At 47.2% G+C, this 25,483-nt stretch overlaps 1 protein-coding gene across 3 annotated transcripts; it reads left to right on the top strand.

The window, feature by feature from the left end:
• The first annotated feature begins 2,528 nt into the window (after window positions 1-2,528).
• usp48 (ubiquitin specific peptidase 48) lies at window positions 2,529-23,780 on the top strand. 3 transcript variants are annotated; one of them, XR_001169304.3, is made up of 27 exons: window positions 2,530-2,893; window positions 7,389-7,509; window positions 7,656-7,812; window positions 8,122-8,249; window positions 8,862-8,986; window positions 10,275-10,383; window positions 10,463-10,596; window positions 10,699-10,781; window positions 10,935-11,114; window positions 12,883-13,008; window positions 13,426-13,575; window positions 15,919-16,119; window positions 16,911-17,025; window positions 17,214-17,350; window positions 17,440-17,511; window positions 18,115-18,239; window positions 18,409-18,531; window positions 18,702-18,763; window positions 18,867-18,977; window positions 19,102-19,235; window positions 20,069-20,175; window positions 20,255-20,359; window positions 21,191-21,346; window positions 21,821-21,946; window positions 22,652-22,737; window positions 23,118-23,144; window positions 23,311-23,780. XR_001169304.3 is itself a non-coding variant. In NM_001126695.1 (27 exon segments), coding segments are annotated over 27 exon segments (3,120 nt in total). In that variant the 5' UTR covers window positions 2,645-2,759; the 3' UTR covers window positions 23,334-23,780.
• Window positions 23,781-25,483: the final 1,703 nt, after the last annotated feature.

Here is a 25,483-nt window from a genome sequence, read left to right as displayed (position 1 = left end):
GTGCTCTGTATTGCCCCTGCCAGGGGTCTCTCCAGCAATCCCTGTACTGTTACAGTGGTATAACTTAATGTTACTGCCCCCCCCCCCCCCCCCCCCCAGGGCCGGATTTAAACTTTTTGTCCCCCTAGGCCTCTCTGTTGCTCATACCCCCCCACTTGCACCCCCTCTCACCCACCTACTGGACATTCTGCCCCCACTGGCCCGGCACAATCCACTGGGGACTTGGCGGGAAATTTAAACGGCTACCAAAATCTCCTGCCCAGTCACCAGTAGAGATGTGGCCAGTGGGCTACATGCCCCCCCCCCCCGTATTTGCTGCCCTTTGTGGCAATAAGTGGTGGGGGGTGAGTTTGTCTCTAAAGGGATGGGTTCACCTTTAAATTAACTGTTAGTATCTTATAGAATGGCCAATTCTAAACAACTTGTAAATTGGTCTTCATTATTTATTTGTTATAGTTTTTGAATTATTTGCCTTCTTCCAACTCTTTGCAGCTTTCAAATGGGGGTCACTGACCCCGGCAGCCAAACCCTATTGCTCTGTGAGGCTCCAGTTTTATTGTTATTGTTACTTTTTATTCCTTATCTTTCTATTCAGCCCCTCCCCTATTCATATATCAGCCTCTCATTCAAACCCCTCCCTGGTTGCTAAGGTCATTTGAGCCCTAGCAACAGGATAACTGACCCCGGCAGCCAAACCCTATTGCTCTGTGAGGCTCCAGTTTTATTGTTAATGTTACTTTTTATTCCTTATCTTTCTATTCAGCCCCTTCCCTATTCATATACCAGTCTCTCATCCAAACCACTCCCTGGTTGCTAAGGTAATTTGGACCCTAGCAACCAGATAGCTGCTGAATTTATAAACTAGAGAGCCGCTGAACAAAAAGTTAAATAATAAAAAATGAAGACCAAAAATGCTGAGCTGCCAATTGAATCCACATCCTGCCCGGCTAATTAGCAATTAATTTAGATGCCTGCTGCAGACTGAACTGGTTTATGTGCAGCCATACAGCAGGCATCTAAATTAATTGCTAATTAGCCGGGCAGGATGTGGATTCAATATGTGGCCAGCATTAAAGGGGTGAGGTGGCAACCCTATCTGTCGGCAGATAGATGGCAGAGAGACCTGGGGAAGACAGTAGGGCTGACCCCCAAGCTCAGTAATAAGGAGAGGCAGCCATAAAGTCCTAAGGAGTTATAGGGTTCTAATCCCACTGACGGGGGGTACAGAGGCTGCCCAAGGGCACCATGTCCCATACGGCGGATAGAAGGGAACCCGGCACATTTCCAACTGAAGCACCTTATTGGGCTGCACCAATGGCACCTGAGTTATACCCAGTGTGGCCCCTCTAGCGGCACTTACCAGAAGTGTCCCTAATTAGTCACATGTTGTGGGAACCTTCCCTTGTTATCCTTTTCCAGGAGGGTTAAAGGCAAACTGGCGCTGCAAGTACTCAGCACCATCTGTACATTTGTTATTAACTGCCATCTAGTGGTCATAATGTCAAACTGCATCTTCAATAGAAAAGCAGCTACTTACTGTGTGTATCCTGTATGGTATCTCTCTGTACAGGCTATGAGCAAACTTAGGGGGCTGTTCCTGCTGAATTGTGCTTAGTACAGGGGAATCCCTATGTGCCATAGTTTTATGGTATCTCTCTGTACAGGCTATGAGCAAACTTAGGGGGCTGTTCCTGCTGAATTGTGCTTAGTACAGGGGAATCCCTATGTGCCATAGTTTTATGGTATCTCTCTGTACAGGCTATGAGCAAACTTAGGGGGCTGTTCCTGCTGAATTGTGCTTAGTACAGGGGAATCCCTATGTGCCATAGTTTTATGGTATCTCTCTGTACAGGCTATGGGCAAACTTAGGGGGCTGAATAGAGAGATAAGGAATAAAAAGTAACAATAACAATAAAACTGGAGCCTCACAGAGCAATAGGGTTTGGCTGCTGGGGTCAGTGACCCCCATTTGAAAACTGGAAAAAGGCTGAAAAGTAAGCCAAATAATTCAAAAACAAAAAAGACCAATTGAAAAGTTGACCTTTACAGGGGTTGTTCACCTTTAGTATTATGTAAAGAGTCATATTTTGAAACAATTTGCAATTGGTCTCTCTCACTGTTTATGTGTTTTTTCAATAATTACACTTTTTCTTCAGCAGCTATGAGGTTGCTAGAGTCCAAATCACCTTAGCAACCAGGGAGGGGTTGAAATGAGAGAAAATCATAACCACAATCAGTAGGAGAAGCTATTGTTAAAACAATTAGTATCAGCCCCCGTCATTGGCTACATACAAACTTTGCCCCTTCCCCTGAGGGCCCCACTCTTGGGGCATTACCCGGGCCCCCCTGCCCACACTCGCTATTGCCCTTACTGAGGGCCCCGCCAGCTTTGCCCGCACTCCGCCCTGGGTACCAGTTTCATCAAAACTATGAGGTAAGGTCCCGCCTTAGCATCACGTGATACGCGGGCAGCCACGCCCCCACCCGTTCACAAATAGACGTTCCCCCTTTCGCCCCGCCCTTTACTACGCAGTTCGGAAACGCCGTGAGGGGGCGGGGTTACGCGAAGCCCGCGTTCGGCTCTGATTGGCTGCTTTGCCGTTGCGCGCCGGATCTGTCGCCATCACGCATGCGCCGCCGTGACAGGAGATTGGCGACTTGGTGTTTGTGGGGTTTCTGTTACGGTTTCTCTCAGGGAAAGAAGAACTCGGGCTCCAGGCTTCGTTTGTGTGTGTAGGCCCGACTCCCCGCGTTCCCTCATGGCTCCCCGGCTGCAGCTAGAGAAGGCCGCCTGGAAATGGACCGACACTGTCAGACCGGAGGAGGTTGGGCAGGAGCACATAGAGGCTGCTTATCGGGTCCGCCTGGAGCCCTGTGTCCGCGGCATATGCAGGTACCGGGGGGCCGGCCCCTTCCCTCCTATACACTGTCCTGAGTCTCCTCGTATTGGGTCTCCCCATATCCCTTCTACCCCCCCCCCATCTATATTGGGTCTCCCCATATCCCTTCTACCCCCCCCCCCATCTATATTGGGTCTCCCATATCCCTTCTACCCCCCCCCATCTATATTGGGTCTCCCCATATCCCTTCTACCCCCCCCCCCCATCTATATTGTGTCTCCCCATATCCCTTCTACCCCCCCCCCATCTATATTGGGTCTCCCCATATCCCTTCTACCCCCCCCCCCCATCTATATTGTGTCTCCCCATAGTCCCTTCTACCCCCCCCATCTATATTGGGTCTCCCCATATCCCTTCTACCCCCCCCCCCATCTATAATTGTGTCTCCCCATATCCCTTCTACCCCCCCCCCATCTATATTGGGTCTCCCCATATCCCTTCTACCCCCCCCCCTCCATCTATATTGTGTCTCCCCATATCCCTTCTACCCCCCCCCATCTATATTGGGTCTCCCCATATCCCTTCTACCCCCCCCCATCTATATTGTGTCTCCCCATATCCCTTCTAACCCCCCCCATCTATATTGGGTCTCCCCATATCCCTTCTACCCCCCCATCTATATTGGGTCTCCCCATATCCCTTCTACACCCCCCATCTATATTGGGTCTCCCCATATCCCTTCTACCCCCCCATCTATATTGGGGTCTCCCCATATCCCTTCTACGCCCCCCATCTATATTGGGTTCCCATATCCCTTCTACCCCCCCCCATCTATATGTCATATTGTTCCTTTTGTCTCCCCATATCCCTTCTAACCCCCCCCATCTATATTGGTGTCTCCCCATATCCCTTCTACCCCCCCCATCTTATATTGTGTCTCCCCATATCCCTTCTACCCCCCCCATCTATATTAGGGGGTCTCCCCATATCCCTTCTACCCCCCCATCTATATTGGGTCTCCCCATATCCCTTCTACCCCCCCCCATCTATATTGTGTCTCCCCATATCCCTTCTAACCCCCCCATCTATATGGGTCTCGCCCATATCCCTTTCTACCCCCCCATCTATATTGGGTCTCCCCATATCCCTTCTACCCCCCCCATCTATATTGGGTCTCCCCATATCCCTTCTACCCCCCCATCTATATTGGGTCTCCCCATATCCCTTCTACCCCCCCCATCTATATTGGGTCTCCCCATATGCCTTCTACCCCTCCCCCATCTATATTGGGTCTCCCCATATCCCTTCTCCCCCCCCCCATCTATATTGGGTCTCCCCATATCCCTTCTACCCCCCCCCCCATCTATATTGGGTCTCCCCATATCCCTTCTACCCCCCCCCATATATATTGGGTCTCCCCATATCCCTTCTACCCCCCCCCATATATATTGGGTCTCCCCATATCCCTTCTACCCCCCCCCCATATATATTGGGTCTCCCCATATCCCTTCTACCCCCCCCCCATATATATTGGTCTCCCCAATATCCCTTCTACCCCCCCATATATATTGGGTCTCCCCATATCCCTTCTACCCCCCATATATATTGGGTCTCCCCATATCCCTTCTACCCCCCCCCATATATATTGGGTCTCCCCATATCCCTTCTACCCCCCCCATATATATTGGGTCTCCCCATATCCTTCTACCCCCCCCATATATATTGGGTCTCCCCATATCCCTTCTACCCCCCCCATCTATATTGGTCTCCCATATCCCTTTACCCCCCCATCTATATTGGGTCTCCCCATATCCCTTCTACCCCCCCCCATCTATATTGTGTCTCCCATAATCCCTTCTAACCCCCCCATCTATATTGGGTCTCCCCATATCCCTTCTAACCCCCCCATCTATATTGGGTCTCCCCATATCCCTTCTACCCCCCCCCCCATCTATATTGGGTCTCCCCATATCCCTTCTCTACCCCCCCCATCTATATTGGGTCTCCCCCATATCCCTTCTACCCCCCCCATCTATATTGGTCTCCCCATATCCCTCTACCCCCCCCATCTATATTGGGTCTCCCCATATGCCTTCTACCCCTCCCCATCTATATGGGTCTCCCCATATCCCTTCTCCCCCCCCCATCTATATTGGGTCTCCCCCATTATCCCTTCTACCCCCCCCCCATCTATATTGGGTCTCCCCCATATCCCTTCTACCCCCCCCCATATATATTGGGTCTCCCCATATCCCTTCTACCCCCCCCCCCATATATATTGGGTCTCCCCATATCCCTTCTACCCCCCCCCAATTATATTGGGTCTCCCCATATCCCTTCTACCCCCCCCCCATATATATTGGGTCTCCCCATATCCCTTCTACCCCCCCCATATATATTGGGTCTCCCCATATCCCTTCTACCCCCCCATATATATTGGGTCTCCCCATATCCCTTCTACCCCCCCCCATATATATTGGGTCTCCCCATATCCCTTCTACCCCCCCCATATATATTGGGGTCTCCCCATATCCCTTCTACCCCCCCCCATATATATTGGGTCTCCCCATATCCCTTCTACCCCCCCATCTATATTGGGTCTCCCCATATCCCTTCTACCCCTCCCCCCATCTATATTGGGTCTCCCCATATCCCTTCTACCCCTCCCCATCTATATTGGGTCTCCCCATATCCCTTCTACCCCTCCCCCATCTATATTGGGTCTCCCCATATCCCTTCTACCCCTCCCCCATCTATATTGGGTCTCCCCATATCCCTTCTACCCCCCCCCCCCCCATCTATATTGGGTCTCCCCATATCCCTTCTACCCCTCCCCCATCTATATTGGGTCTCCCCATATCCCTTCTACCCCTCCCCCATCTATATTGGGTCTCCCCATATCCCTTCTACCCCCCCATCTATATTGGGTCTCCCCATATCCCTTCTACCCCCCCCATCTATATTGGGTCTCCCCATATCCCTTCTACCCTCCCCCATCTATATTGGGTCTCCCCATATCCCTTATACCCCTCCCCCATCTATATTGGGTCTCCCCATATCCCTTCTACCCCCCCCCATCTATATTGGGTCTCCCCATATCCCTTCTACCCCCCCCCATCTATATTGGGTCTCCCCATATCCCTTATACCCCTCCCCCATCTATATTGGGTCTCCCCCCCTCCCCATCTATATTGGGTCTCCCCATATCCCTTCTACCCCCCCCCATCTATATTGGGTCTCCCCATATCCCTTCTACCCCCCCCATCTATATTGGGTCTCCCCTTATCCCTTATACCTCCCCATCTATATTGGGTCTCCCCATATCCCTTATACCCCCCCCATCTATATTGGGTCTCCCCATATCCCCTACCCTCCCCATCTATATTGGGTCTCCCCATATCCCTTATACCCCCCATCTATATTGGGTCTCCCCATATCCTTTACCCCCCTATATTGGGTCCCCCCTTATACCCCTCCCATTATATTGGGTCCCCATATCCCTTCTACCCCTCCCCCATCTATATTGGGTCTCCCATATCCCTTCTACCCCTCCCATCTATATTGGGTCTCCCCATATCCCTTATACCCCCCCCATCTATATTGGGTCTCCCCATATCCCTTATACCCCTCCCGCATCTATATTGGGTCTCCCCATATCCCTTCTACCCCTCCCCATCTATATTGGGCCCCCATCTATATTGGGTCTCCCCATATCCCTACCCCTCCCCCATCTATATTGGGTCTCCCATATCCCTTCTACCCCTCCCCATCTATATTGGGTCTCCCCATATCCTTCTACCCCCCCCATCTATATTGGGTCTCTCCATATCCCTTCTACCCCCCCCCCATATATATTGGGTCTCCCCATATCCCTTCTACCCCCCCCCATCTATATTGGGTCTCTCCATATCCCTTCTACCCCCCCCCCCATATATATTGGGTCTCCCCATATCCCTTCTACCCCCCCCATCTATATTGGGTCTCTCCATATCCCTTCTACCCCCCCCCCATATATATTGGGTCTCCCCATATCCCTTCTACCCCCCCATCTATATTGGGTCTCCCCATATCCCTTCTACCCCCCCATCTATATTGGGTCTCCCCATATCCCTTATACCCCCCCCTCCTCTATACTGAGTCTCCTTATCCCCAAATTCCCTCATATCCCTTCTACCCCCCCTCTCCACTCGTAACATTCAGTCAGGAGCCAGAGATTCCTCACTTTCCTGGGGACCCATCTAACCCACAGCATCCAGCCCTCAATCCACAGATTCATCTTAACCCTTTATCTTCACTCCAATGCATCTCTGCTTACGTCTCACAAAAGGAACAGATCCTCCCTTTCCCTCCCCCACCCTGACTATCAGGATATTTCCTTTAATCAACACAACTAGAAATATTGCCTTTTACTGTTGTTTTACAACCCCTGTTGGGGTTCAGTATATTGTCCCCTAACCTCACTGCAAGGCTGCTGCCCCATCCTCTTACATTTATACAATTACACATCACGTTTAAGAGAGACATAACATGTTTATTTTCCCTTCAAAGGAGAAACTGCAAAGGGAACCCAAACTGTTTAGTTGGTGTTGGGGAGCACATCTGGTTGGGGGAGATTGATGAAAACACCTTCCATAATATCGACGACCCAAACTCCGAACGAAGGAAAAAGGTGAGAGTCTTTGTGTTAATGGCCTTTAAACAAACCTACACATCTCAAAGAGAAAGTCATTCTGTATCCCATTTCATCCTGAGTAATCGCCAGAAAACACTGAAGGTTTAATGTATTTAGACATTGCACTTTGTTGTTTCCACAAGAACACGTTTGTGGGGCTGACAAATCTTGGAGCCACCTGTTACGTCAACACATTTGTCCAAGTGTGGTTCCTGAACATGGAGCTGCGCCGGGCGCTGTATCTGTACGAGAACTCATGGAGTGCCGAGAAGGCCGAGCAGTGCATTCAGGAAGATAAAGGTAAGTGGGAAAGCAGCAAGCGGCACACTTTCATGCCTTCTAATGGCTTCCCCGACCTGCTGATCTGGTAGGGAAACATCCCAACCAGATCAGCAAGTTGGAGAAACCATTAGGAGGCATGAAAGTGTGGCCCCTCTGGGCCCTAATAATAGTTTAGATTTTTTATGTTTGTTCCAAGGGATGTAATTCATAGGCATGGATGAAAAAATGGACCCTTGTCTTCAGCTCCGAGTTTCCTTGTTTAAATATATTTACCGACAGGCTCACAACAGTATATCATTGATTTGTGTTCAATGTATTTGCCTATAGAATATGAACCGCAGACAATCTGCGAGCACCTCCAGTACCTGTTTGCTCTGCTACAGAACAGCAACAGAAGATACATCGACCCCTCCAGTTTCATAAAAGCTTTGGGACTAGACACCGGGCAGCAGCAGGTACGTGCATTTCATTGCATGCATATAATAAATATGGCGGGTGGTTTGTTACGCTAGGAGACTGAGTAGGGCAGGGTGGTGGTAGTGACGCGTTCTTATGCCGTAGCAACCTTACTAATGGTAACTAATGTCAGAGGTGGAGAGGTGAAAATATAAGGAAATTCATATGCAGGAGAGCATCCCCATAGCAGTGTTTAAGAGAGAAAGAATCAAGTCTACATCTGGTTATTTTTCCTTAGGCACTGCTTCTTTGTGATTCATAGTGTTAGAATCTCCTGAGGGTTACACCTCTGGTCCTGGCAGTAGGTATATTCCAAATTGAGCACAAATGTCCCCTGTGTCCTCGCTCTATAATTGTCCGTTCCTCAGAGGATTTTTTCTAGAGACAAATGTACTTTTAAAGCACAGCAACGTTGTGTCTGGGATAAATTATATATACTTATTGCCTTTCTCTGAGAGTTTCACAGATATCGGATTAGAACTGTTAGTACTGTAGAGGGGTTTGCTATTAGACAACGAGGGAGCTGCCTCCTATTCCCTTACCTGCTTAGCTAATTTGTGCTACTTTACTATAGGATTTGACCCCCCCCTTTCTTTTTTTTTTTTTCCCAGGATGCTCAAGAATTTTCCAAACTCTTTATGTCACTGCTGGAAGACACATTGTCAAAACAGAAAGAGCCAATTGTTAAAAACATCATTCAAGAGCAGTTCTGTGGGCAATACGCCTACGTCACCATGTGAGTGCCTTTTGGCTGCAGATACCTCCTTGTTTAATCAAGGGAACCTGCTATCCAGATAGATAAAAAATGTCAATCTGTCATGTCAAGGCTTGGCCTATTCAAGAGTATGCTCTTGAGCATAATGTCATCACTTTCAGTTGAGAACTTGCCAACATTACGTGCTTTTTCAGCTGCAAGTAGGAACTGTTTCAGTGGCGCTTCTGCGGATGTTTCATGTATAGTTCCACAACTGGGTAATTACTGGGTATTCTCCTGGGCTATGTTTTAAGTGCCTGCAAAGAAAACATGTAGGTATTATTTAAAGCAATATTGCTCTATCAGAGTGACTGCAACATGTCAGGGAACTATGAGCTTTGAGAAATAAAGTGGCAAATGAGATTTAATGTCAGGTTATGTACTTATCAACATAAATTTGCTTCCCTCACCAGACATGCAGGCTAATAGAGCCCACGCTTCGGTTGGGGGAAAACAATATATTTTTTTTTAAAAATGGCTGCCGGCCTACGCATTATTTGACTAGGCATTGCCCCTGTGATCTGCTCTACATGATGATCACATTTGCACACTGAGGTTTAGCGATCGCTGGGTACAGTTGACAGGTGGTGGCTCCTCTCTGTGTGCGTTCCTTTATACTCCTAGCTTCTCTTGTGCGTCTGAACGTGGGTCCTGGGTTTAATACCAGATGCCCGTCATCTCCAATAAATAATTATCCTCTATAATCTTTTGCTCCAGCAACTAAGGCATTCATTAAATAGCATAGTGAAATGCTTAAGGTCCCTCAACATTTTTTGCAACAGTTTTTTTGCAACATATATCTTTTGCAACATGTATCGATTTGCTTACTAGCTAAATGATTTTAAACTTAACCTTGTTTTCTAGCACTGCACTCCCATTCCATTTGCCCGTATATGTTGACATTTCAATTTATCCTACTCTGGTGGGCGTGGGACTTGTGTACACTTGTTGCCATTTTTTTTTTGTCACCATTTTATGTGGTGGGGGTATTTACTGTGGGTGTTGGGATATGGTCTGTTGGTTTGTCCCTGAGGAAGAGCACTGGTTGTGCTCAAAACGTTGGAATTTTTTCAATAAAAACACTTTTCTTTTGTATTAAGTCCCTGTGTGTGCGGCACTCTTTCTATTATATATATATATATATATATATATATATATATATATATATATATATATAATGTGTATGTATATATGTGTGTGTGTATACATATAATATAATATGAGTACATTTCTCCTGATAATGGTTTGTGGTGTGTTTTGTGTTATTCAGATGCAGCCAGTGTAGCAGGGAATCCAGGCTGGTATCCAAATTCTATGAGCTGGAGTTGAATATCCAAGGACACAAGCAGCTAACGGAATGTATTGCAGAGTTTCTCAAGGTAACAAAGTGCCCTCCTTGCCCAAGATAGTACATTTAAATGAGGGGGGCTCGTCAGCCACTGACAGTTTTCTCTGTAGGAGGAAAAGCTCGAAGGTGACAATCGCTACTTCTGTGAGAACTGTCAGAGTAAGCAGAACGCGACCCGGAAGATCCGATTGCTTGATCTCCCCCCGACGCTGAATCTCCAACTCATGCGCTTTGTGTTCGATAGGTACAGATTCTCTCCTGCATTTCTGCCCACTTGGCAAGTAGGATTCTGGCTTCGATTCTGGCAAGCCAATGAATTCTTCTTTTTTTTTTTTTCCCTTAAAAGGCAAACCGGTCATAAGAAAAAACTGAACACTTATATTGGTTTTTCTGAGACACTTGATATGGATCCCTACCTCGACCAGACAGGTTTGTACAGATTGGGCATTTCTGATGCTTCGCTATGTTCTGTGTTTGTTTTTTTTTGTTTTTCTAATACAGTTTTTGGCATAACATGGCTCATAGCCCTTTGCTACTTATTTTCCTGGGTTCATTGCTTAACTTTTTTTTTTTTCTTCACAGATGGTACATATTCCTATGAACTGAGTGCAGTTCTCATACATCGAGGGGTGAGTGCATACTCGGGCCATTATATTGCTCATGTCAAGGACCCACAGACAGGCGAGTGGTACAAATTTAACGACGAGGACATAGAAAAGATGGAAGGGAAGAAGCTGCAGCTTGGAATTGAGGAAGATCTAGGTAAAGCCTTTACGTTGTGAGTGCATTTTTAAAATCTTCCTTTCTTCAAATGTTCCTCACAACGCTTGGGCTTAGATTTGTCTCAGGGAAAGTGTTTTATTCCAAAATACTGCACTTCCCCAGTACAGCTTTTAAGCTTGATGAATTCCTCATATATAAGTATTATCATTTAGAATCATATCATGGCTTATGATCTGGGCCACAGACAGTAGCTGCTTTCACTGTAAATGCATTACTTGCTGTCTCTTCTCTTAGTTGGGGGGGTCTTCCTTTCTTGTATGCACTTTTTTTTTTAGCCTTGGATTGTGAAAACAAGGGAGGAACTTGTGATAAACGTAGTGTCTCTTTCTCACCCCTCTCTTTCTGTTGAGTTTAACCAAGATCGAGTGCCTTTCTACAAATCTAACAATGTTGGATGAGTTTGCATTCTGGGTAGTTGCAATTCTGGGACCCACCCAAACTCATGATCTAGATAAGAATAGGTGCAAGGAAGCATTAGGGAGAATCTTGGATAGTCCTTTATTATGACCAAAGAAAGTTGAAAGATAAAACTGAAAGATAAATGGCATATATATATAATTTTAGCACTGAAGGGAGAACTCTATTTAAAGGAGAAGGAACATTACAATCACTTGGGCTACCCCCCCCCCCCCCCCCCAGGGATTTTAATACCTGAAACCCCCGGTTATTGCTCCTGTTAGGCATTGGCCCAGGGTGTGATCCTCTTACTCCTTCAAACTTTAGCTCGGTTTCTCTGTCAACTGTGCATTTGTGGAATGAAGAGGATATCTCGACTGCATTTACCCTATTCCAGTGCAGTTTTCTCCTAGCAGGAGCCATATCCGTGGGGGGTTTTAGGTAAGCAGTTAAAGTAATTGTGGGGTACCCAACATTTGCCACCCCCAAGTGATTTAGCCTTTCCTTCTCCTTTAAAACTAGATCTGATATGTGTGTGTATATATATATATATATATATATATATATATATATATATATATATATATATATATATATATATATATATATATATATATGTATATGTATACACACGTATATGTATACACACGTATATGTATACACACGTATATCAGATCTAGTGTTAATGGAAACAGGTCACATCAAGAAACATAAGAGGTAATTTGCTTAACCGAAGGCTGTGTAAAGAGTGTAGAAGATGTCCATGATGTTTTTTTTTTTTGTTTATTTGCACACCTTCCTTTTGGTTGCTAAATGCAGGGTCTTGAGGCTACTCCCATGTCTGTGGTCGGCAACACTGTATTTGTGTGGTCAAAAGCATACAGCCGTCATTGAGACATGCCAGCATGGTGCAGCCAGACTGCCTCCCTAGTGCTTTACACTTCTTTCCCTGGTCTGTTGTAAATAACTTCTATATTCTCACTCTCCCTCTGTAGGGACAGATCTATCAAAGTGTGAAATTAGAGCTCACTGCAGTAAAATTCCACCACTCTATTCATTCCTAAGGGATTCTAGAGTTTTATTTATCAAATGGTGAACTTTAATTTCCCCCCCTTGATTAATACACCTCTAAAAACCCAATAGAATAGAAAGAGGGAATTGTTTGCCATGAAGAAGTTTAATGTGAATGAAGATGGGGGATATGTGCAAAAGACAATCTTGTGATCCAACAGTTATGGCTTGGTAACCACTATGTGTATATAGAGCCATGCAATAAGATAGAGCCCTTGTGCCATATGAAGTTCTTTCTTGTAATTCAGTTTTTTTTTTTCTTCTCCCTTTCCTAAAACAGAACAATCCAAAACGGCGCCCCGCAAACCCAAATGTGGCAAAGGAATCCACTGTTCTCGCAATGCCTACATGTTAGTCTATAGGCTAAAGACGGTTGAAAAACAAGATGTTACTTTCGAAGTTCCAGGTGGGCATGTAGTTCTTTAATAGGTGTTTATTCTCCATAAAAAAAAAAAGTTATTGTTACTTTATAGCACTTATCTTTCCATTTCTACCCTCTTCTATTTATATTTTCTTGTCTCTGTGAACGCATTGTCTGGTTGCTAGGTTTAATTGGACCTAGCAATCAGATAGCTGCTGAAATTCCAAACTGGAGAGCTGCTGAACAAAAAGCTTAAATAATTAAAAAAACGCAAATAATAAAAAATGAAGACCAATTGCAAATTGCCTCAGAATATTACTCTACATCATACTAAAGGCTAATTTAAAGGTGAACAACCCTTTTAATGTCCCATAATCCATCACAGGAGGATAGGGCATTGGTCTGTGTAATTTTCTGTTTGGTGCTAAGGCTCCATTAAAGGAACATACAATGTGGTTGTAGCTTTCCTACAGAAGCTGGTGGAACTGGATAACTGCAAGTTTGAGGAGTGGTGCGTGGAGATGGTGGACATGCGTAGAGAAAGCGTAGACAAAGGCAAAGCCAAACACGAGGAGGTGAAGGAGCTGTACCAGAGGTTACCAGCTGGAGCTGGTCTGTAAGATATTTTAATATAACCTTACATAGAGCCTTGTGTAATGTTTGAATTGGGATAATAGATTGCATATGATTTGTTGGGAAATGTATGTACAGTATGTGCCTTAACTCTACAGTACCCGGTCTTACTGACACTTGGGATTTATTTCAATTACACATTTTAGCATTGTAGTTAGCACTGGCTAGCAGGCTGCATATGGGTTAAGTGAAATGGGGCTGTAGCCTGTGTATGGGGTAAGTGTGTAACTAAGGGCAGTGCCTGTATGTTGGATAACAAGGGGCTATGTACTGTATATGGGGTAAGCGTGTAACTTAGGGCAGTGCCTGTATGTTGGATAACAAGGGGCTATGTACTGTATATGGGGTAAGTGTGTAACTTAGGGCAGTGCCTGTATGTTAGATAACAAGGGGCTATGTACTGTATATGGGGTAAGTGTGTAACTTAGGGCAGTGCCTGTATGTTGGATAACAAGGGGCTATGTACTGTATATGGGGTAAGTGTGTAACTTAGGGCAGTGCCCTGTATGTTGGATAACAAGGGGCTATGTACTGTATATGGGGTAAGTGTGTAACTTAGGGCAGTGCCCTGTATGTTGGATAACAAGGGGCTATGTACTGTATATGGGGTAAGTGTGTAACTTAGGGCAGTGCCTGTATGTTGGATAACAAGGGGTATATATACTGTATATAGGGTAAGTGTGTAACTTAGGGCAGTGCCTGTATGTTGGATAACAAGGGGTATATATACTGTATATGGGGTAAGTGTGTAACTTAGGGCAGTGCCTGTATGTTGGATAACAAGGGGCTATGTACTGTATATGGGGTAAGTGTGTAACTTAGGGCAGTGCCTGTATGTTGGATAACAAGGGGTATATATACTGTATATGGGGTAAGTGTGTAACTTAGGGCAGTGCCTGTATGTTGGATAACAAGGGGCTATGTACTGTATATGGGGTAAGTGTGTAACTTAGGGCAGTGCCCTGTATGTTGGATAACAAGGGGCTATGTACTGTATATGGGGTAAGTGTGTAACTTAGGGCAGTGCCTGTATGTTGGATAACAAGGGGTATATATACTGTATATGGGGTAAGTGTGTAACTTAGGGCAGTGCCTGTATGTTGGATAACAAGGGGCTATGTACTGTATATGGGGTAAGTGTGTAACTTAGGGCAGTGCCTGTATGTTGGATAACAAGGGGTATATATACTGTATATGGGGTAAGTGTGTAATTTAGGGCAGTGCCTGTATGTTGGATAACAAGGGGCTATGTACTGTATATGGGGTAAGTGTGTAACTTAGGGCAGTGCCCTGTATAAAGAATAATGTTGGGGCTGTTGTCTTTATAATAAGTGTCCTGTGGCTCTGCAAGCTTTATATGGGGTAATGGTTATGTGGGACTTTACATGGGGTAGCTGGGACTGCAGCTGGTATGTGGGGTAATTGTGTAACGTCTGTGGCCTGTATAAGGGAGCTTTTAGGCGGTACTGCAGCCTATATATGGCTATAGGGGTAACTCTAATGGTTGAGTCCTCACTAATTTGGGGCTCTGGTCTGTAAAATGGGGTAAATATGTAACTTAGAGCTGTAGCCTGTATATGGCGTAACTGTATCTTGGGGTTGTGGCCTGTATGTAGGGTAACATGGCTGTAGCTGTTACATACTGTAACTTTTGTATGGGACTGCAATTAGTAAATAACTATGGTTTGGGGCTGGGGTCTGTTTATAGCGCAGTGCTACAGCCTGTATGTGGGGTAACTGTTATATGGGCCCTTTGCTCTTATACGAGGTAACTGTATTGTGGGGCTGTATAGTGGGTAACAGAGCTTTATAGAGACGGTTTTCCTCTATCCCAGGCACTGTGGGAATTAAATCTAATCTGCCACAGACACACAGAAATATATGCCAGTAGAATGCTTATTTTGTGTTGATGTATACTGCAAAAAGTTGTGATTTAAAAACCTGTGACATTTGCTGTAATGAATTAAATAAAACATTTTAATTAAAGGTATACTGTCATCGAATTCTAAGGGAGGGATATATTTCTGGTATTAAAAAAAAAATTTGACAGCGTTTACAGAGCTGCTGTCTGGAGATGCTTGTGATTTACCAAGTGAGAGAGGATGATAGAATAATAAATATATATTACATTGTTTAGAGAAAACAGCACTACTGATGTTAAAATGAAATGATTTATTATATTTATATTTATATTATTATTCAGTGTGATGATAGTATCCCTTTAAATGTGCCTACTAATAGGTGTGTAACCTGCGTTTGTTAGAAGCGTGTTGTTCCTGCATAGCTACATCTTCTCTCTCTGTCATTCTCTGCTTCTTCCAGACAGTGCCTACGAGTTTGTGCCCCTCGAGTGGCTCCAGAAATGGCTGGATGAGTCCACTCCAACCAAACCCATTGACAACTCCAAGTGTCTGTGTTCCCATGGGAAGCTGCACCCCGATAAGATCTCCCTCATGAAGAGAATTTCTCAGCACGCAGCAGATATCTTCTACAAGCGGTATGGGGGCAGCCCTCGCCTGACTGGTAAGCACAGCTGGGGTATCCCCAGGAACCAGTGAGAAAATCCATTGGGTAATGACGGCACCGCAATACATTGTTATTGATTTATTGTAACAAACGGTATAGCAACTTTCATGTTCTCATTTTTTGTTTTCTTGTTTGACTTTTGTAAAACAAATAACATTTTTAAAAAAAAGAATCCATTGGGCCCAGTTTATAAGCCCCATGTGGAACCATCCCCACTAAACTAATTTCAGGGGTAGGGTAAAGTACAAAGGGTAAACTCTAGCTAGCCCTTCCAACCTGTTCCCTGCAGGGTCGGACTGGGAGGTGCAGGGCCCACCGGGGCCTCTGTCTCAGGGACCCCTGCACCCCCCCAATGGCCCCGCCGCCTTCACCGCCCCCCCTCCCCCCACAGAGGCTCCCAACACCTTCCGACCCCCTCCCCTGGACGCTCCTAAAAGAATCTTACCTGCGGCGCTTCGGGGGAGGGGGATGATGGATCGCGGGAACGCCCTGGGGGGGTACTGGATCTGGGCCGCCAGGGCCCACTGGGTTTTTTCTCGGTACCCCGGTGGCCCAGTCTGACGCTGGTTCCCTGCCCCTCTTGCTGATATTGGGAGGGACAGCAGTGCAGGAGCAGAAAATAGAATAAGAGATAAGTAATAGGGATTGTTATATTCACCCCAGAGAAGATTGTAAGGGGCTAATCCATGGGGCAAGTGGATTTCAACTTCCACAATACTGATTAGGATTGCTAACCAGTCTGCTTGGTGCTTACCCCCCGACAATGTATCTTTTACCCCCCTTTCTAGATGATGCTCTCTGCAAGGACTGTGTGGTAGAAAGATGCAGGGTTCTGCGCTTGAAGAACCAACTGAATGAAGATTACAAATCGTTAACTAATATGGTTAAGCTTCCAGTGGAGAGGTAATATATTCATTCCTTTGCCTAACCTGTCTTATCGTTAGCACTAAAATGCAAGGCAGATCTTATTAGGAACCTCCCCCTGGGTAAGGGAATCCACTCTGCATCAGTAGAATTCTTGTTATTACAGTGAATGGTGACCCCTAACTACAAGAAAGTGATTAATTCATGACTTCAAATAATGTTTCCAGCAATGAAGGCTTCTGGATTGGAAAAAGCTCACTGCGCCGCTGGCGTCAGTTGGCAACCGAGCAGCTTGACCAGCAGGAAGAGGACTTAGCCCAGGGCGATTGGAAAGTAAATGGAGAATCCCCAAAGGCCTGCGAGGGTAGGGGCAACGCTCATATTATTATTATTATTATTATTATTGTTGTTATGACTCCTCCTTATGAACTCCTTTCTCTTGTTTCCCTATAGAGGGGATAGATGAGGAAAAGAAGGAAGCGGATTCTGAGCTTGGGTTTAACGAAGATATTATTTGTCAGCACGGTGGGTACCGCACATGTGTTTAGACTCAGATTTATACGTTTCAGGTTTCTATAGAATATATTACACACTTGTGTCCCAAGCATTTCCAAAACATTTTTCGATCTGTTGCTATAGTTTCCCTTTATCCCTAATGTAACAGTTGAATCCATTTTGCATTTCCCTTCCCCTCTCTGCAGGGATATTTCACCTAACTACATTATGGGGCTGATTTACTAAATTGTTTTTTTCTGACCTTGAAAGTCATATACACTCAACATGGTATAAATTTGAATTAAACTTGATTGTTGTTGCATTTATCAAATGTCATGATAACGCTGCTATTGGTCGGATGAAAATTTCGAGTTTACGTTCGTAAATCACACATTTTTCAAGCTGAAAGTATTGTTATAACTTGAAAAATTCAAGTTTAAACAAATGGAATTAACTTCTCCTTGAAAAGGTGTGAAATAGAAAACAATGATGGGATTAACTTCCCCTTGAAAATATATATGGTATAGGGAAAAAACTAGATATTTTCAAGTTTTAAAAAGAGACTTTTTCTCCTATATATCTGACTTTGTTTCACTTGGCTGAGGCAGTTACCAATACGTTTGTGTATCGCAGGGGGTCTGAGCATTTCGGAGAGTGAGAGGAGGCTGATCTCTGAAGCAGCCTGGTACAAGCTGAAGGAGTATTTTCCTACGGCGCCTGAGTTCCGGCACAGCCAGGAGTCCTGCTCCCAGTGCAAGGTTTGTGTTTGCAGGGATGTGTATGTGCAGCTGGTACCCCCAATTTGCTCAGGAGACCCCCACATACACAGCAGCCTTTATACTTTTGTTCCTTTCCGTCATAGAAAGAATCACTTGTATTACCAAGGGGCCTGTGTTCTGTTTGTCGGTAACACCTCTGTCTCTCTAGGTTCTGGAACAGGAAGGGGAGAGGCACGAAGCTCTGCATAAGATGATGGCAAATGACCAGAAGACGGCACTTCCCAACCTGTTTCAAGACAAGAACAGACCATTACTGGGGAGCTGGCCTCAGGTATTGCCCTCTGTCCCATTCCCATTGGCCTCAGTACTAGTGAGCCAGTGTTTGAGGCTAGCTAGTCCCTGCTATACGTGTATGAAGAGTGCCCCACATTCCTTGTTTAACGATTGTCTCATGTTGTGGAAATGGAAAGTCTTGTTACAGTGTCTCCCAATTTCCCGTAGGATACGGCCGAGTTCTTCGTTGTGTCTCAGTTCTTTGTGGAAGAATGGAGAAAGTTCATTAGGTAACTTGCTTATCTGCCCCCATCCATTCTGACCCCCCTGTTACTCCTGTCAGCCACCTTGCCTTTTATATTCAATGATTTCTTTATTTCTGCTCTAATGTAGGCGACCCACAAAAAGCAACCCAGTCATGTCTATAGGGAACAGTCTACTTCTCTGCCCCCATGGGGGTCTCATGATCTCCTTTACCAACATGACTAAGGAGGACGCCAAACTGTGAGTCTTTTCGTCATTGCTATATTTTCATGCCACACCGCCAACTGCGTTGCTTGGCCACACCCATTATGCCAGATTTTGGCCACAGTTTAATGGGCATTTCTTGTGCCTTTCTTCTGCACAGTATAGCTCCCATATGGCCTGCAGAATGGGACGCTATCCAGAAACTCTTTATTGTCGACCACACAATCAAAATCAGCCGAACGGTTGTAACCAGGGAGGACAGGACATTTACTGTCGACTATGAATCAGACCCCAGTAAGTGGGACTTTATTGAGTCTTAACCCTTCTCTGTATTGGTAAGCTATTTGCTGATTCCTCAGTAACATGTTATAATATTGCACAGCACAATGTTTTGTTGTCTTCATAATCCCAGATTAACCTTTTGTGTTATACACCTGCTCTCCTGCTGTGTAAATTTACTCTGCCCCTAGTACTTACCCAGGTACAGAGCTCTGATTCTTAGTACTTCCTGATCCTGGGCTGCTCTCTTTCCCATGGTCAGACAGGAACCTCCCCCTGGGTAAGTGAATCCAATCTCCCCCCAGTACTTACCCAGGTACAGAGCTCTGATTCTCTGTACTTCCTGCTCCTGGGCTGCTCTCTTTCCCATGGTCAGACAGGAACCTCCCCCTGGGTAAGTGCATCCAATCTCCCCCCAGTACTTACCCAGGTACAGAGCTCTGATTCTCTGTACTTCCTGATCCTGGGCTGCTCTCTTTCCCATGGTCAGACAGGAACCTCCCCCTGGGTAAGTGAATCCAGTGTACCCTTTAACATTTCCAGGTGTACTTACCCATGGGTAGGTTCCTGTCTGACCATAGGAAAGAGAGCAGCTGAGGAGAATCAGTACATAACATTAGAGCTCTGTACCTGTGCATGTAATGGATTTATACAGGTAGACATTTTATTTTTGAGAATTTAAATAGGTCACATGTTTCATCCCAAATAGGGTTAGCTAATGGCAATGTTAACAGGTTTGTGAAATACACTGATATTTCCAATGTGCGCCTATTGAGCCCTAAATAACAGTAGGATATCCCATTGCTTGCTTAGTTCTCACTCGCTCTCTCTGGGTTGCTTTGTGGCAGAGCTGTGCCCAGACTGTAGGGAAGGATTGCTGTGCCAGCAGCAGAGGGATCTGCGGGAATACGCTCAGGCCACAATCTACATTCACAAAGTTGTGGATCGGAAGAAGGTGAGGCTTTGTTATAGCCGGTGCCACGTTACAGGCCCGTACTCTCACAGGTGCTGACCCGCTCCCATCTGTACTGCAGGTAATGAAGGAGGTGGCGCCGGAGCTGAACGTCAGCAGTTCTGACCTGGAGGATGAGAAAGATGAACCCAGAGCAGATGGGGAGACTGACCCTGACTTTAATCAGGTTCTTTATCCTCGTTTGATTCCTTTATTCCTTTTGTTTGATTCCTTTATAACTGTTTAGCAAGTGAGGGAATACAGGGTTATGGGGGATAGCTCTCAGTACAAGTGAAGGAATACAGGGTTATGGGGGATAGCTCTCAGTACAAGTGAGGGAATACAGGGGTAGGGGGGATAGCTCTCAGTACAAGTGAGGGAATACAGGGGTAGGGGGGATAGCTCTCAGTACAAGTGAGGGAATACAGGGGTAGGGGAGATAGCTCTCAGTACAAGTGAGGGAATACAGGGGTAGGGGAGATAGCTCTCAGTACAAGTGAGGGAATACAGGGGTAGGGGAGATAGCTCTCAGTACAAGTGAGGGAATACAGGGGTAGGGGAGATAGCTCTCAGTACAAGTGAGGGAATACAGGGGTAGGGGGGATAGCTCTCAGTACAAGTGAGGGAATACAGGGGTAGGCTACAAGTACAAGTTTATCCAGGGATCATATGAATCATAGGAGTCACAGTGCACACTAACAAGCCGAGGCACACCTACTTGCTAGGCCCCATCAGCCAATGAATGGGCAGAGTTCTGCCTTTTACTCCCACACTACTTCCTGTTACAGTTAGAGCTGCATTATATCTGGTCATGTGATCTCTGGGGGAACACACAGCTGCATTACTTCCTGCCATTTGATCTCTGAGGGCGCACACAGCCCATCACTAAATGGCGGCTCAAAAGATTGTTTTCCCCCACCCAACAAGCTAGAAAGCCACCAATAATAACTGCACCCTGCTCTGTTAAAGGGACGGCACGCTAATTGCCTCACTGTTAATCTTCTGATTTCCATTTAAGGTGAACGGAACGGCTAAAAGACAGAAGTTGTCCGGCCAAGGGCACGTATCTACCCAGAAGCAGGGGGTCCGGCGAAGCACTCGGCATAGGAAAGTGCGGGGGGAGAGGGCGTTGCTGGTCTCAGCCAATCAGACCCTGAAGGAACTGAAAATACAGGTGATGAGTCCAAGCTGCGTTCTCTGCTGCTCTGAGGGTTGTGGGGGCTGGGGGGGCTGGGAATTTGTATTTCAGTAACACGTCCGCTTTATTAGATCCAGTCCCTGCATACAGAACCATTTACAGTGGGGGGGGTACTGGCACTGCTGCAGGGGTAAGGGTTAATATTGTCTGCACTAGAGTTAAAGGGCCACTGATATCTGCCCTAAAATTGGAGATATTTTGATCAGGCAGAACGTTCTGATGGAGCCTATACCCGCCGTTATAGTTCGACTGGTTGGCCCTAGGGCTAAAGGACCAAATTAGCCCGATATCCCCTACCCATGTATGGAGAAGATCCGCTCTCTTGGCAACCAAACGAGCAAAATCCACCCATGTATGGCACCTTAACTGCTGCTATATCCATGTACTGGGCCGGCCTGTTATACTGGTACCCGACTGATACCGGTTCCTTCTCTCTCTGTGTCGGGGCAGATTATGCACGCTTTCTCTGTGGCGCCGTTTGATCAGAACCTGTCGATAGAAGGCAAAATCCTGAGCGATGATGCAGCCACTCTGGGGAATCTAGGAATTGTTCCGGAATCGGTTATTTTACTAAAGGTAAGGCCTGTCCTGTGTCCATTCTGTGTTGGTGAAATGGGAATACAGGAGCAGTGAGAGACCGTTGCACAACCTAATGCCTAGTGTATATACCCTCCCTGGGCTGCCGTGCGTGTATACAGTATGCCCCTCCCTGGGCTGCCGTGCGTGTATACAGTATGCCCCTCCCTGGGCTGCCGTGCGTGTATACAGTATGCCCCTCCCTGGGCTGCCGTGCGTGTATACAGTATGCCCCTCCCTGGGCTGCCGTGCGTGTATACAGTATGCCCCTCCCTGGGCTGCCGTGCGTGTATACAGTATGCCCCTCCCTGGGCTGCCGTGCGTGTATACAGTATGCCCCTCCCTGGGCTGCCGTGCGTGTATACAGTATGCCCCTCCCTGGGCTGCCGTGCGTGTATACAGTATGCCCCTCCCTGGGCTGCCGTGCGTGTATACAGTATGCCCCTCCCTGGGCTGCACCGACCAAGCAGCAGCTCAGCCAGAGAGAGGCCTTGGGGCAGTTTGTATGTCTGGCTACCGGGGGCAGCAACAGCTAGAAACATGGAGAGCAGGGAGGGTTTGTACCTGTAGGGGGGGGGCGAGTCTGTGTCTGTCTGTGTGTGCTAGACATTGATGAGAATGTGCAGTCTGTTCTGCAGGAGTTGTTCTGGATCATCCCACTTACCTGCTTTATTTTCCTTTCATCTTTCTCTGTTACGGTTCCAGGCTGACGAGCCGATGGCAGATTATGCAGCTATGGATGACGTGATGCAAGGTTAGAGGGATTGGCCACTGGGCTCGGTATCTTTGGGGTGGGTGAAAGTGATCAGTTCCCTTCTAAACAAACCCCCCTCCCCCCACTGTATCTTTTAGCCCCCCAAACATACCCCATGAGTTTATTTAATGGACCCTGCCTGAAGTCAGCTATAGTAGCGATGCGACACTAGGCCAATGGGATGGGGGTGCCTGTGCCCATCTGTAGGATAGAAACACATGGATGGCCCAGTTGGACTCCTACAGCTCCCCCCCCCCCCCCAGCCTGTTCTGCTCAGCCCCGGGCCCAGTATAGGTAATAATTTAATATACAGAGTAGGTCCAACCTGCTGCTCTGTGGGCCCCGCTTCCTGTCACTGCTGTACCGACTCTGTAGCTGAAAGCTTTGTGCTAACGCTTCTCTCTTCCCCCCTTACAGTTTGTATGCCGGAGGAAGGATTTAAAGGTACGCACACATTCTATTTATTCCTGCCTATACTCTGAGATCTCTAACATCCAAAGGTTTTATATGCCCTCGCTGCCACCCCTGCCTGGGCCCTGCGCCCTGCCAGTTGTACTTACTACTCTTTCACTTGGGATTTCCTGATTTTCTTTTTTTCCTTCCTTGCCAGGAACCGGTCTTCTGGGGCATTAATCCGCGGGGGGGCCCCGGGGCAATGACACGACGACGGTGAGCAGAAAGCGGATCTTGGCTCTTCCACAAGGCGGGGATCCTGTCGGGCTGAGCAGCTTCTCTTCCACTCACATCTCCCACCCCGAATGCCTTACACCCCCCGGAGCGCGTTGCACCGAGGGAGCGCCGCCGCCACCGGGCCACTTTTCTATGTAAATACCGGGGGGCCGGAGAGTTTATCCGCCGAGGAGCCCATGCCATAGAACTTGTTTACATACAGATATAAGGGACTTTTCTCCCCACGTCAGTGCTTTCTATCATATCGGGGGGGGGGCCCTCAGAACTGGGGCGCGGGCCCCGGCATTGCGTTTCTCTTGTGTAGCACCAATAAGCTATGTAAGATGTGTCGTTCATTCTGATATTAAACTATTCATGGGTTTGCCTCATCCCATGGGTCCTTTTTATAAACCCCCGGCGTTCATGGTTCTTGCTGCGCAGTGAGGTGCGACCCCCCCGTACTTGGGCAGCTACTGTCCTTATTGGGGTCTCCTCTTCCTATGTGTCCCCCTCGTTTTTATGATGAGAGCTAAAGAAATTTGTAAGTGTGTGTATATACAGTATATATAATATATATATAATTGGTTGCTATTGGTTACAAGACAGTTGTGCCTTTTATAACATGTACAAGAACCTCGGTGCATTTGCAGAGCTGTTGGTTCACATGAGATTGCGCCCCCTGTGCCAAGTCCCACAGATAAAGGGAAACTACAGCCCAGTCCCAGTGAGATACAGCTGTGTGTTCCCATGTTCAGATAATGCCCCACTGCCCTAATCTCACCCTGGCACAGCTCCACTCATTTTACCTTTGATGATGGTGCAACCAGTTCTCTATATTATAGTGCAATGGGGGGGTCAGTAATGGCAGTGCCCAGGGCAGAAAATCAGGAAAAATGGTATTGCTTTTGCACCCCATGTAGAGGAAGGGGGGTAAGGGGAAAGGGGAAAATGACCTGTAATGCAGAGAACAGAGGTAAAAAGGGATCTGAAGGAATGAGTAAATGTTCCCCCTTGGGGCATTAGGGGGTAACAATCCCACTCCCGGCACAAAGATACCCACTCGCCCCCGGGGCATTAGGGGATAACGATCCCACTCCCGGCACAAAGATACCCACTCGCCCCCGGGGCATTAGGTAGTAAAGATCCCACTCCCGGCACAGAGATACCCACTCACCCCGGGGCATTAGGGGGTAACGATCCCACTCCCGGCACAGAGATACCCACTCACCCCCTGTCATTAGGGGATAACGATCCCACTCCCGGCACAGAGATACCCACTCACCCCGGGGCATTAGGGGGTAATGATCCCACTCCCGGCACAGAGATACCCACTCACCCCCTGTCATTAGGGGATAACGATCCCACTCCCGGCACAGAGATACCCACTCACCCCGGGGCATTAGGGGATAACGATCCCACTCCCGGCACAGATACTCACCCAGGGGCATTAGGGGGTAACGACTCCACTCCCGGCACAGAGATACCCACTCACCCCCTGTCATTAGGGGATAACGATCCCACTCCCGGCACAGAGATACCCGCTCCCCCCGGGGCATTAGGGGATAACGGCCCCACTCCCGGCACAGAGATACCCACTCACCCCGGGGCATTAGGGGTTAACGACTCCACTCCCTGCAGAGAGTTACCCACTCACCCCGGGGCATTAGGGGATAACGATCCCACTCCCGGCACAGAGATACCCGCTCCCCCCGGGGCATTAGGGGATAACGGCCCCACTCCCGGCACAGAGATACCCATTCACCCCATCATTAGGGGGTAATGATTCCACTCCCGACACAGAGATACCCACTCACCCCGGGGCATTAGGGGTTAACGACTCCACTCCCTGCAGAGAGTTACCCACTCACCCCGGGGCATTAGGGGATAATGACTCCACTCCCGGCACAGAGATACCCACTCACCCCAGGACATTAGGGGGTAATGATCCCACTCCCGGCACAGAGATACCCACTCACCCCGGGGCATTAGGGGGTAACAATCCCACTCCCGGCACAGAGATACCCACTCACCCCGCAGCATTAGGGGATAACGATCCCACTCACCCCCTGTCATTAGGGGATAACGATCCCACTCCCGGCACAGAGATACCCACT

Source organism: Xenopus tropicalis, chromosome 7, assembly GCF_000004195.4.
Source record: "Xenopus tropicalis strain Nigerian chromosome 7, UCB_Xtro_10.0, whole genome shotgun sequence".
Lineage (NCBI taxonomy): Eukaryota > Metazoa > Chordata > Amphibia > Anura > Pipidae > Xenopus > Xenopus tropicalis.
This window is presented reverse-complemented; position numbering and strand designations above follow the sequence as displayed.